Here is a 14,388-nt window from a genome sequence, read left to right on the forward strand (position 1 = left end):
TGGCTGGTTCAAGTGCATCCCAGGAGAGTGGTAACTGAAATCTGTTTCTCTTTGGATTACATGAAGTGAGTGGCTAGCTTCAGTCCAGATCCTGCTTAGGTAGGTGTCCATTTTGCAGAACTACAGCCTCCTTGTTGGTGGCCCCAACAAGTTGTTGTGTAGCAGACCTCTTACCCCTGGGGAGGTAGTGGGAGATATGCTGGCACTTCTGCTGCTGTACCTGCTTGGGGACAAATAGTCTGTTAACATGGTACCTTTCACCAGCATGAAATGCCATTTAAAAAATGTAACTGCAGCTATTAGTAGCCTCTGGTGATATAAAGGGAGAGCATGTATACCATGAAAATACCTGAACCTGTCACAGAGGGTGGATACGTGTAATTATATGGGATATTGAAAGTTTGTGTGTTTTACCTTTTTAGGAGCGTTTACATGTGTTAGGTCAACACTAAACACAAAACTTGGAGACAGAAAATGCTCCTAGGATAACGGAGCTCTGTAGTAACAGGAAGCATGGTGCAAATGAAAAGCAACAATGTGTGATGGAAATGTGCAGTGTTAGCCTGTGAATGAGGAGAGATGCTGCATGGTAGGGACCAGTGGAATAATCCTGCCCTTCTGCAGAACAGCTCATGATACACATAGACACACGACCAGTCTTTATGTACACATACATGTCCTGGCATGTCACTAAGGTCTTACGTCACCAGTGGGTAGCTCCAGACATCTTGTATCTTTCCCCATTGACTCCTCCAGCAAGGAGGGAACCAAGGTGTCGGCAGGATACACTGCTCTCAAGGCACAGATATTAAACGATTTTCCTGTCTCTGTATTGGCCATTTAGCAGCTTCTTCCACCTTCTGCCCTTCTCACCTGTATAACCTCGTTTAGCCTTTTTCGTCCTTGTTCCATGCTAACCCTGCGGCCAGGGAGTGATGCAGAATCTTGCTAAGCAGGTCAGTCTCCTACAGGGTCATGTGGTGCCTTGGGCACTGTACTGTTCTTTCTCATTCCCCAAGCCTTTCTGCATCACCTTGAAATGCTCCTAGGCTCAACAAGCTCTTGCGGTAGAAGCTTCAATGCTCTAGCATGGTGCTAGAGAGCACTGTGCTGCCAGAGATGCCATGTTCACATATGGAAATGAAAAACAAAAGTCCTGACCAATTGCCTCCTGGAATCCCATAGCACCAAGGGCATGGACTTGGGTGTCCTGCTTAAATCCCAGTATGGGATGTAACTGGGTATCGATATTTTTCACTTCACGGCTGAAACAGCTGCTGCTCTGCCCCACTTGAAGCCAGTCATGTAGTGACACTGTAAAGATGTTGGGCTGAAAGGCACAGTAAGATTCTTTTGTTACTATCTGTTACTCCAGGTCATGCCCTTGGGCCTAAAGAGAGCAGGTGTGACCAGGGAAGGCTGGGGAGTGTCTCTGCAGTTGAGAAATCCTCATCATTTTTTCCCCTTTTTAGATTTTCTGGCTACAGCTGCCTGTGAATCCTATGAAGTCCTGATGTTTGTTTTTCCTGAGTGACACAACAGAATCTGTGAGGAATGGAGAAAGCTGTCTCTACTTCTTCATCAGAGCAGCAGAGAGCGCATCAGTGTGATGGAGGCAAAAGCGTGTTAATGACATTGGAGCCAAACAAAGAAGGTTTTGCTGCCCTTGAGTGCTCCCAAGGTGAACAGAGAATAACTGCTTTTGTTAAAGATGCAAAAATGCCTCTGGAGAGTGCAGCTCTATCAGGGACATCAGTGGAAGGGGGGACTGATCTTAAGGAGGCTGCCTTCTATGCTTCCGACAATGTGGCAGCCATGAGCAGAGACGGGAAAGGGAATTCGGGTGCTGATGACATGTGCAGCCGTAAGAAGGATCCCACTTTTTTCTTGCCTCTAGCCCGTCAGGAGCCAGACGTTGCTTTGGAAGCACACAACGTGGCAGGTAAGTTCCGCACCATAAATCAATAGGTGGGACTCCAGTACCATTGGCTAATGGCAAGTCAGAGCCTCTTTCCTGGTGAACAGAAGGGAGGTCAAAAGCCTAGATTGCTGCAGAGTTTAATTTTCATTTAAAAATATACCTGGCATTTGTGGTGGTGCTGGAAACCTTCTAAAAGGAACAGCAGAGCAGCGAGTCTTCCTGAGTCTGCAGACTGCTTTGGCACCCCGCTTCCGCTCATTTGCAGAGTGAGTTAAGGAGACACGGCTTAGTGCAGCTGCTGCTATTCAGGACCCTGCAGGCTGCAGTGAAACTGATTAGAATCCCTACCAGTTTTCCTTTGCTGCTGCTCTAAGCAGTGAGAAAGGCAGACACTGGAGATCTTCGCGGGAGAGAAGGGAGGAGTCCTTCAGGAGGCTGTGGGCAAAGTCAAGAGATGCTTCTAGCAACCAGAGGATGGGATGGCGGGGGGAGGCATTCAAATGTATCCAGTATCTATGAGCCAGACGTGCCTAGAAAAGAAGCAAAGTCCATGAACAGCACCCTTTTCCTTCCACCATCTGCAGCCTTTCCCAGCATCTGATGGTAGTGGGAAGGGGTGTGTATCCAGGCGTCTCACCAGCTCCAGGCTGGGGCTGTGGGGAGGGACCCCCTCATCTTTTGTTTTGGCCTCTGGCTAGCAGATAATGGGTTTGCTGGGGTTGTGGGTTGTGTGGTTTTTTTTTTTTTTTTTTTTTGTTGGTTTTTTGAGCTTTCTTGGCAGTGGACTGTCCCTGGTGATCATCCCGCCTGCCGTGGCCAGCCATGCAGCCTCTGCCTTGGTGTGCAGCTCCTGGTAGCACTCAGTTGATGAAAGCTCCTGGGCATTGGGCCTTTCACAGCTGTTTCCCCTCCTCCTCCCCATCTCTCCTGGCTTCACTTTCTCAGAGGTCGGGGAATTAATGGTATTCCACATGGAGATCTCCCTGTTGCCGATAGGCTGTGGATATGAGTGCAGTACTGGGCTTCCTTCCTAGGTGAATAGCTCCAAGATCTTTCCCCTTGTGACGTTGAGAGTTTTAGAGGGGGAGGGAGCATGATAATGACACAGCCATGCTGAACAGTGCCTGTTCTAGTTTGTTTTGAGCTCATACATATGTTGGGGCAACCAGAAGAGAATCCAAATGTAATGTGCCAATTGGTAATTTAGCAACATGGTAACGATCTTAAAGTTCAGCACCACAGATAGGGATGTAAAATTCAGTGGCACAGTCATGATTTTCCACTGAATGCATCTGATGAAGTGAGTGTAGTTCACGAAAGCTTATGCTCAAATAAATTGGTTAGTCTCTAAGGTGCCACAAGTCCTCCTTTTCTTTCTGTGGATACAGACTAACACGGCTGCTACTCTGAAACCTGTCATGAGCTAATAGCTCTTGGGAGTTCTGCTTGCCACATCAAAACTGCCTGTTCAATTCATGAATCTTAGACTTGTCAGACCCATTAAATGGTGCCAGTCAGATGCTGAAACGCCAGTGGCACTTGGTAATTTAGTGACCTGTGCATGTAAATTGGGGGGGAGTTACTATTTGCTTAGCATAGTAACTCTCTGGGTATGTTGTATCTTCAAGTGCAGTGCCTCTATGTATTAAAACACATACTAACAATTGCATTGGGAGACCTAATTAGGCCCTTTGCACATCTGTGGCTTGCATTACCTCCCACTTGTTCTCCTTGTACCAGTCCAGAGCTGTGGAGATAGACTCCTCTGCTAGCAGGTGGAAACAGGAATCCTGGAGAACTTGGAGTGATTTCTTCCTTTGCTAAGTGGAGTTCATAGGCACAAAGCATGCTGTTGGTTACAGTTTCCTTGTCGCTGTGAAAAGCTGTACCTCCCAGGAACCTATGGCTTGCCAGTTATCTTTTTGGGCTCTGTGTGATGCCCTCCTGCTATTTAGTCCTATACTAAGAACTAGGGAGAGAAGTTCTCTAGCTATGCAGCTGTTCCCAGGTAATCATCTGGCCTGGATGTGCGTTATCTAAGTGGCTTCATTCACCACCCACTGCACCCAGGAATCCTGGCTGGGAGGTAGTTTTGGGGGAAGGAGGCTGTGGTGTATTATCTCCAGTAACAGTGGCCTCTCCAGGTGAGATGGGTGTATGAGCTCACATGACTGTTAGTTGGGCATGGATTTGTGTTGCTCTGTATAATTAGATTATGAATGCAATCTCTGTGCTGGCTGAGGGGAGGCCTGGAAGGCTCATGCCTAAATCCATTCTCTCCATTTAAAAAATCTAGAGCTCCTACTATAGAAACAACAAAGAAGGGACCTTTACTCCCCACCACTTTCTTGCTATTCTCCCCTGCATTAGCCCTTGCTATACAATCCTGCTGCAGCCCTTTCCAGTTCTCTCTCAAATGCTGTGTCCTATTACCTTCCCTAGCCGCTTATTTCATATGTTTGTTCTTGACTCTGCAGAGAAGTTCCGCCTAAGTTCCGTTGTTAATAAGCAGCTTCCTCATCTATGGATTGAAGTCCTTATTAGTGTGAAAAATGTCACTCTGTTGATTTGTGTGTGTGTATGTCTCTCTCTCCTGGGAGAGGAGCCCAATTTCTTTAATGTCTCGTAATTTAAGGCCAGGTCTCACTGATGTCAATGAGAGCAGGATCCTGGCCCTGGTGAAGGTTCAAATCTCACATAGTCTTTATTTGCCTCTGCTGCATCAGAAATTTCTGTCCAGCTTTCTCCTGATGGATACTTGGTGCAAAATGTGCCTCATGAGGCTGGGAAAGGAGCTGTGCTGATTCTATCTGGCCTGGCTACAGCAGGTGCCCAGGGTTTGATTTTGTATCCAAGTGTGTGATCAGGGCCAGGATGGTGCTGGTGCATAGACAGTCCTGTGGCCACTTGAAATGACTGAATTCTTGTCTGGCCTGGCATTGCACTTGCCTGTGCTGAATGATACCCCTGTAAAGATGTCAGACATGGAATTTCTGCCCTCACTCCCAGATCATTGTATTCTGTCCTGGGCAGACAATCTCCTTCTTCAAGTGTCAAGTCAGGCATAGCATTGGAGACCAATCTGTTTTTGTTTTATAACTTTTCAGAAGTAGCTGAATAGAGGAAAACACCATGAAGGGATGGATAGATAGAAAGTGCAGAAGACAATTGGAATCAATACATTGTAAATAAAACAGCATTGAACCATTCCTTTCCAAGCACATGCTAAAAGGGGTAAACTGGGTTAATCCTTTTATTCACACCTCCAAGAACAGGATCCTAGTTCATCGATCTGCCTAGACCAGTGACTTTTTGGAATTCCCTTAGGAAAAGCATTCAGCTGTTGGGCCACAGATCCTCTTGTCCTCTATCATTGTATTGTGGTAGCACTTAAAAACCCAGGACCCCATTGTGCTAGATTGACAGTGTCTCTTCTCTTCTCCATACATTACCCATCACACATGGACTACAAAGTCGCCATGGTGTAGGTGCAAAGTTCTGAGCTTTAAACGATGTGCCTAGACAGGAGGCTCCAGGGCATGTGACTCCCCCATCATAAATTTCTTGCTGTCTCTTGCCTTGATGTGATGGAGGAGGAAAAACTGCTTTCTTCTCTCCCCAGACCAGGGACATTTTTTTTTTTTTTTCCAAGTAGTGGGTGGCCTGGTCCAACATTTTCACCTCTCCCCACTGTGAATTATGTGCCTCATGCTTTGCAAATTAGAATCCATTCTGGCTGGTTGGGGAAAACCATCAACTGTGTGCACAGCTAGTTTATGCCGAACCAACCTTTTTTTATTACCTGGTCCTCCTCCAGCTGGTTTGTTTAATTCTCGTCATTATTACCATCAATTACATGTGCTGTGGCAGTGCCTAGGAGCCCCACACGTGGCCCAGGACCCCATTGCACTAGCACTGTATGTTATTTATTAGGTGTGCTACAGTAGTACCTAGGAGCCATGGTGTTAGGTGCTGTACAACACAGAACAAAAAGATGGTCTGTCAGGTGTTTGGCTTGGCTGCAGCCTGCGCAGGACCCACTTTCATACCCAGAGTACCTCTCCAGGCACTGGTTTATTTTACAAACACACAGTTCCTCAGCCCACCTGGGGCTACAGCTTCCAGGGGAATTTCCCCTTTGCTTCTCTCAGCCCCTCCTGCTTCAGGGACTACTGTAGGATTCTTCTGTGCTCTTTAGCTGAGCCCCACCTCACAGGGCTTTCTCCCTGGAGGCCCTTTCCCCCAAGCAGGTTCCCTCTATCTCCCCTGCCAGGGGACTCTGGCAGCCTCTTCCAGGAACTCCCTGTTGCTGCTCCTCCCACTTTCTTCCCAACAAGTTGCCTCCTTATGACCCCACGTACTGCCCCACCCTCTTAATTGGCCAGACTGGGAGCACCTGCCCTAGTACACAGGGGGTGGACCTGCTTCATTTAATGAGGCCAGCCACCCTGTGACACAGCTCGTTTAAATTCACCTAGAGGCCTTGTCTTCTAGATTGTGTGCTGGCTGGGGCTGTCATGTACCGGTGTTGTGAGTACTGGGCACAATGGGGCTTGGCCTGACTGAGCAGAGGCCTCTCAGTGCTCCTGCATGTAAATGTCTGATAGCTTGCAGGCAAAACCCACTGTCCTCTGAGTCTCATCCAGTGTCACGCTTGGAGATAGGAACCACTGAGGATACATAACCTCCTGGGTTGACCGTGGTCCCCGTGGCTGTTGCGGAGTTAACACCGGGGAGTTGTAGTGATTCTTGCTGTGCATCCTCTGCACTCTGAATGACAGCAGCCAGCTCCTCTGACCTGATAGACAGATGTCCTCAGAAATCCCCACCCAGACATGGCCACCTGAACTCCTCTCATCCTGGGCTTTCCCCGCTGCTGGCTCTGTTCCCATAAAGCTCAGCCCACTTCCTCCCCCAGTGAGGAATTCCTTTTAATAACTGGTATTGGGTGGGGTGGGGTCTGGAGTGGAGGTGGCTGTGTGCTGTTTGGGGACAGGGAGTTGTGAGTGCAATAGCCTGTTGGTGGGAAGGGATTTGCATAATCTGGTGTAAAAATTTGCTGGAAAACTGTACAGTTGTGGGTCAATCATTGTTCAGCATCCCTACCTTCTGATTGGTTTATGCAGTATAATCCTTCCCTATATCTCAGATGGGTTGTGGGGCTTGGTTAGTGTCCATAAAGTGTTCTGAGATCTTTGGAAGGAGCTAGGGAAGAGTACACTTTGCTTTGTTATAGGGTTGCTTGTAAATAAGTTTAAGATTTTGTAACAATTATTTTTAGTAAAAGTCACAGACAGGTCATGGGCTTCTGTGAATTTTTGTTTATTGCCTGTGACCTGTCTGACTTTTTTTAGTAAAAATTGTTACAAAATGGGGCTGATAGGGGATGAGAGCCCAAGCCCTGCTGCAGGTGGGGAGGAGGATCCTGCCTGCAGTAGCTGAGAGCTCCAGGGTTCTCCTTGCCACCCACAGCAGCTGGGAGCTCTGGGGTCCCCACCAGCTGACAGCTCTAGACTCACCACCCTGGGGCTGAAGCAGAAAACATCAAGGTCGTCTCTGGAAGTCACAGAATCTGTGACCTCCGTGACATAATCTTAGCCTTACTCATAACTGCTGGCACTGGCTTTTATTTCAGAAAAATATGAACCATGTATTTAGGGAAGGGTATGTGTGACATATAAAGAATTTATTATTATTGCAAACCTGGTGGTGGAGGAGAGGGGAAAGTGCAAGGTGTCAGATTAGGGGCCTCCTGACCCTGACTGTGTCTAACCAACCCAAGAACTGCCAACCACTTGGAACAAATAGCATTAAACCTGAAGGTTCTCAGCACCTGATAGGTCTCAAAATGTAATCGTAAATGGGGACTCATCGTTGATATTTCTAGTGGTGTCCTGCAGGGATCGTTATTGGCCCTACACTATAACTTTTTTTTCTTTTCAATATCCATTAACTGGAAGAAAACATGAAATCATCACTGGTAAAGTTTGCAGATGACAAAAATTGGGGGAGAAGTAGGGAACAGGTCACAATTCAGAGTGATCTGGATCACTTTATAAACCGGGTGAAAGCACACAGTATGCATTTTAATATTTAATATGGCTAAATGTAAATGTCTGCATCTAGGAACAAAGACTGTAGGCCATACTCACAGGATAGGGGACTCTATCCTGGGAAGCAGGGGCTCTGAAAAAGATTTGGGGGTTGAGGTGGACAATCAGCTGAATGTAAGCTGTAAATGTGATGCTGTGGCCAAGAGAGCTAAAGCAATCCTGGGATGCACAAATGGGACTCTCGAGTTGGAGTATAGAGGTTATTTTACCACTGTATTTGGCATCGATCTGTGCCCAATTCTGGGGTCCACAATTCAAGATTGACATTGATAAATTGGAGAGGATTCAGAAAAGAGCCATGAAAATAGTTAAAGAATTAGAAAATATGCCTTATAATGGGAGATTCAATGGGTTATATCTGTTTAGCTTAACAAGAAAGTCAAGGGGTGACTTGGTTCCAGTCTAAAAGTATCTGCATAGGGAACAAATATTTAATAACCGGCTCTTCAGTCTAGCAGAGAAAAGTATAACATGATCCAGTGGCAAGAGAGTCCTGGTGTAGTCTCCTTGGTCTTCGCCATGAAGTCTGTCCAACAGGAGCAGATCTAATTTTAGCAAACCTAGGGTTGTCGGAGAAAACACACTCCAACAAGTTGAAGCTGGACAAATTCAGACTGGAAATAAGGCATAAATTTTCAACAGTGATAGTAATTAACTACTGGAACAATTTACCAAGGGTCATGGTGGATTCTCCCTCACTGGCAATTTTAAAATCAGGATTAGATGGTTTTCTAAAAGATCTGCTCTAGGAATTATTTGGGGGGAGTGTGTTTGGGACTCTTCTGCTCCCCCCACCCCTAGGTTTGCTAAAACTAGGTCTTTTCCTGTTGGCCAGAACTCATGGTGAAGACCAAGTAGACTACCAGGACTCTCCTGCCTAACAAGGGTGGGTTATTTGCATTATTAATGACCTCCGTGAATAGGCAGCTTAGTGCACAGTTTAAAAATCTGTAGTATTTATTGAATCTATTGAATTTATTTATCTCTGGCTTGAGTTATGGCTGTCTATTAAAGCTTATTTTCCATGATGTGTGCTTGTCTTACCATCATAACACATGTTGCATTAGAATCTTATCTGTTGGAGCAGACAGTGCCCCACATGAGTAAGATGCACCGTTGGGAGGGTGTGGTGGATTTGTTGAGTCCCCAATGACTTCCATGCTTGAAATTTTGTTTACTCTTTGGAGGAAGGGGGTGAGAGGGAGAAAGGAAAAACCTCCTTTAAAATGTCTCATTACTGATGCATCATCTCTAGTAATTTCCAAGGCAGCTTTTACTGTGTTAATCACCTAATGTGTTAAAGGCCAAAGGTGGAACCCAAAATACTGTCATTCAAAGACCATCACTGCAGTGAACTGAATTGGCAAAATACTGGCATAAGCCTGAACGATTTACATTTACATAGTGTTTCTTACCCCAAGTGCTTTAGACCCCAAGTTTGTAATTCATGAGATTACTCACGTGAGTAAGGGTGGCGGAATCGTTCCCTTTATGTATTGGGATTGTCTTTGATTGCCAGTGAAATGTAAAAGTCCAAGGCTTAAATGTACACATCAGCACTGCACGTCTGTTCAGGACAGGAAGTGAAGAGGAATGCCATATCCAAATGAAAGAGCAAGGGCAATTTTATGAGGCAAAACATAACCCAGTTTGGATTGTGTCTGGGGATATCATGGGTAACGTTTCTTCACTAACAAAAACTGCCGTGGGGTCTCTAATGAGTACACGTGGTCAGGCCCTCAGCCCTCTTTCCCCTCGATTGGGGCACCTCTGGTAGCCCCCTGTGCTGAGCTGTTCACTCCTTTCTGATGATTTGAGTGAGTAGCACCTCTCTCTGCAGCACAGCGGCCCCTAGCACTGTGTTGGGACATCTGGGTCAGTACTGATTTGGGGGATAGAGTGCGTCCTGCTGGGTCACCCACATCCAATACTGGCCATGCCAAGCCATGCTGTGTTTGGGAGCCTACAGGATTTTAAAAGGAGGTGACGTGGCTGCAGGTCATGACAGATGAGACTGGTCACAACATAAATCAGATAGGATAAACCCTTTCAATGGGCTGGCCCTGACCATTTCCACGCCAAAGTTTTGAAGGCCATACAAGTGGAAATGGCGGGCTCGTTAGCAATCATTTGCAATAAATCACTAACCCAGGGGACTTGCCAGAAGGGTGGAGAACATGGAGCAGTGAGCTGATCCTTCAAGAGGAGCCATTGGGGAACGAAGAAAGCATGAGCTGAGCTTCTATGATGATGAGGAAGCTTTAAGCATTTAAATGACAGTTTAATGGCTTGGAGGATGCAGGGCTAGATGATTCCAATCCAACCTAAATACGTTTTTTGATAAAGCCACAAGCAATAGGCTGGGCTGGCAGCCTGGTGCTCTAAAGGGGACTGGGAAAAGTCACCAGGATGTGGGCTAAACACAATAGTTAAACCTGGGTAACTGTGATGTGATTTTTTTTTTTTTTTGTTAAACTGTGGTAAGTTAGGTATGGACAGTCTAAACTGATATAAGCATATCCACATATGTTTACACCACATCAGTTTACATTTGTTTAATTAAACCAGGACAAATTTGTATGTAGCCAAGCCCTCTGTCTCTGTGTATAGGATGGAAGGAAAACGTTGTATCCCGTTCGTGCAGTGGCACACACAAAAGCATGGACCGTCTCTCTCCACCGAGTGTGTTAGTGGGCTGTGTCACACTCTGGTTAGAGCAAAGGGTTCTGTGAAGTCAGCTGGGCTGAGACTGGAGTGTACAGTTGCATGGTTGGAGTGAAACCCTTCTCTTAACCTCGTCCTGGCTTGAAAAATCCCATGTTTAATAGCAATGGGAAACTTAATGAGTATAATATTTCTAGATATTTAATCCAGTCCCATGAGAGTATCTGCTGGTTATCAGAAAGACGTCATCTGCCTTGCAGCCTAGCAGCAGGACAAGCTGTCTCATGAACTGCTCAGAGTAACCAGGAGTACTGCTGTGCCATGTTGGGGTGAGATTCTCTAGGCACTCTGGGCCAGGGATCTGGAGGAACTGGTAAAATAACCCAAACTGCCTATTCCCAATTCGGGGGATGGGGGAGCATGAAATGGCACAAGGACTAGGGAAGTTTGAAGAAGTGTTTCAGGGTCAGCATGAAATGGAATGTGGTTAAATCCAGATTATGTGCTGGGGACAAGGAATGACTGGAAACAAAGCTGGGAGAATATAGCTTTCTAACAAGCAACGTAGAGCAGGAGCCAGGTGGAGAGTAGAGAAATCGGATGAGTATGTGGTGATCTCTTGGAAAAGCCCCAAATTAAAGGCATTGTGTGCACATAACTGGTATAGTATAGTACAATTTAACTACTTAGATTGTAGGCAAAAGGACTGTCCATTTTGTTTGTTTTTTGTACAGCGTCTAGCACAATGGGACCCTGGACAGCAACCAGGGTTCCTAGGCATGATGGTAATACAAATAATGATAATCTGATTAGTAAAGCTCAAGAGGTTTTATTGGTATAACTGTTCCCATAGGAGGAGGGTAATAAGTTATGTGGTATAAGGCCCTTTTATACCAGTATAAGTGTTCACACTAGGGGTTGTATTGGTATAACACCACTGGTTTATAAGAAAAGAAAAATCACACCCCTAACCAACATAGTTATACTGGCACAAAACCTGTGTGTAGGCCTCCTGCGTGCTGCCTTGGGACATGCACGTGCGAGACATTCCCTCTTAGTTAGTAAAGCTGCAGTCAGGGTCCAGTGTCCACATCTGGGTTCCTCACTAGGTACAATGGACCTTGGTGGAGCAGAGAGAGCACCCAAAGGAAGTTGAATGGCTCACAAAGGCACATCTTGTAGCTGGCCAGAAGGAACTGGGTATCATAACTAGTGGAGTGCTGGGAAAGGAAAATGCTCCATAGAGGCAATGAGTAATATTGAACTCTTCTTAGTGCCTCTTCATAAATACAATCAAATGCAGTGTCACATCTGTGTTAAATGCTTCAATAGACTCCATTTTTGGGAGATATTGCAGTTGTATTTTCTATAGTCAAGGCACTCTAATACTTAAAAGATTTTCAGGCCTTGATTTTGTTTGTTAATTTCAGTTATTGACATCTAATCACCTCCCATCACACCATGACCTCAGGGCCAGATCTGGGGGAGTGTGAAGGTCCACCCACATCGGTGAGAACTGAGGGTGCTTGGCAACTGGCAGGCTCTAGCCCTGATGGATAAAATTTGTGGCACAACCTGGTCTAGTCCCTCTTTCTGAATGGTTACCAGTTTGTTGTGATGGGGTCCCACATGCTGCTCAGCACCCTAGGTCTGGGCAGTGACTAGTCTTTTGATCCTAACTCTGGTTCTGTCTTGCACCCTCCTGGATCTGACACTCTTCTTGGGCAGTCTGGCTGTCTGGACCCCAGAACCAGCCCTGCCAAGCCCCCAATTACTTAGACATGTTCCCCCAGAGTGTACCTGGCTGAGAAAGTTCTGGTTTCCTAGTTATGCCCTTCAGGGACACTGTGGCAGTAAAGCAATGAATGGGCTATGCTAAGGGATTTCCCATTCACACATGCTTTACTCTTAAAAAGCACAGGGGAGTTACAGATCTATGGGGAAAACATTCCTGAATGCAGTCCCCTCAGTCTGATCTTGCCACCTTTTGAGAGTCCTGGTTTTGGCCTGAGCCAAAGGGGAGGCAAAGTTCTACCTGGCTGCGCACTCTCCAGCTGTGTCTTCTGTTTCTGGCAATGAAACTACACAGTTGCTTAGAGAGCATGTCTCTTTTTAAAGCAGACTCTGACACCTGTTCCGCCCCTGCTCTTCTGCTGGGCAATTTCCATGCTCTGACCCCCACACTGGCTTCTGGGCAGAGAGTTGTTCAAGTCAGTGGCCTGCCCATAGCAACCCCACCATTCCAGCAGGGGAGAGCTAGGAAATATTGATGACCCTTGGTTGCTCTGTGTCAGCTTCCCAGACATAGTCTGTGCAGTAGGTGTCAGGCTGCTGCTCCAGAATGAATGGGCAAAGCCAAATCCTCATAGGTGGGTGCTCACAGAACAAAAATGGAGTTAACAGGTTGACCAGACATACCTTCGCAGCCTGTCACAGAAAGAAAACAGCCCTTTCTAGTGAGGTGCAGTGGTTTGGGAGCTACTTTAAAACTTAGGAGAGCTGGGTTCAAGTCCCTGTTGTGTCAGACTTCCTGTGTGACCTTCGGTGAGTGACTTACTCTGTTTCATTTCCCTATTTGTGAAATGGGGATAGACCTGGTTTGGCTCACAGGTGAGTGGTTGCAAAGATAAATGCAGTAAACGTTGAGGTGCTCAGATACTATCAGAGAGAGAATCTGCAAGGTACCCATATTAAAGTATAAATTGATAATGCCTTTCTGATCAGCGTGAAACTGTATTGGTAGCATTTGAGTAATCTGGATGGATAATCTGAGTCTAGTTAAAAACCTGGTCGTATCTGTCATGTTTGAAACAACCATTGTGTGATAAGATGCTGTCCCTTTTACAGCAAGGCAGTCTGGGAATCCCACATTTTACAGAAGGGGAAACTGAGGCACAGAGCAGTGAAGTGACTTGCCCAAGGTTGTCCAGCCAGCCAGTGTTGGAGTGCTTGAGCTTCTTTCTCTTCCTGGTGACAGGCTGAATCCCAGGTTATGTTCGATCACTGAATCCTGGTAATTAAATCTTAGTCTCTGGGACCCAGGTAACTTTGTGTCCAATAACAGTTAACTTCAGGGATAATAAGTCACTATTTAGCATCTCCACCATATCCATTCTCTGTGCAATGAACTTCCACTTGTTTTAGTATGAAGACAGTTAAGGCAGTTTAGTAAGAGAAGCAGAACATTTATCAGTGGCTAATGTGTCTCATGCAGGCCTCTTACATTGGTTGGTGGTATAATTGCGTTATCAAAACTGCTCGCTAAAGAAACCAGATTTAATGAGCGTTCTTGTACAATTAACAACATTTCAGCCTGTAGTGACTTAATTTAATAGGATTCCCTGCTAGCTACCTTCAATAGCATGCTGGCAGCTGGCTAGCACTAGAGTGTGTAGAATCAAGTGGTAAAAACTGAATCATTTTAGCAGGGGCGTAATATAGCCCATATCTATGAAAAAGGAAATCCCAGTGGTTACCATACAAATGCACATAGGTTAAAGGACCCAAAACAGATTTGAAAGCACAGACTTGTAAATTCCCTTCCATAGGCAATTTCAGAAATTCCTGGGAGAGATCAGCAAAAAACCAAGTCCATGCTGCTCCAGCCAATGCTGCAGACAAGTCAACAGAAGATCATGGTCAGCTGAATCAAATACTGCTGTGAAAGGTCCAAAGAGCCAGAAATGAAAG

General features: G+C 45.9%; 1 protein-coding gene across 6 annotated transcripts in view; it reads left to right on the top strand.

Moving 5' to 3' along the window:
* WIZ (WIZ zinc finger) overlaps window positions 1-14,388 on the top strand; it is a 155,871-nt gene that overhangs the window by 14,614 nt on the left and 126,869 nt on the right. For 4 of the 6 annotated variants that reach the window (XM_077838308.1, XM_077838311.1, XM_077838305.1 and 1 more), the window contains exon 2: window positions 1,473-1,942. In XM_077838308.1, the coding sequence (XP_077694434.1) occupies window positions 1,555-1,942 (388 nt within the window). In that variant the 5' untranslated portion in view covers window positions 1,473-1,554. Of the gene's footprint in view, window positions 1-1,472; window positions 1,943-14,388 lie in introns of those variants that run through there. The other 2 variants (XM_077838307.1, XM_077838310.1) reach the window with 2 other exon arrangements.

Source organism: Eretmochelys imbricata, chromosome 20, assembly GCF_965152235.1.
Source record: "Eretmochelys imbricata isolate rEreImb1 chromosome 20, rEreImb1.hap1, whole genome shotgun sequence".
In the NCBI taxonomy this organism is placed as follows: domain Eukaryota; kingdom Metazoa; phylum Chordata; order Testudines; family Cheloniidae; genus Eretmochelys; species Eretmochelys imbricata.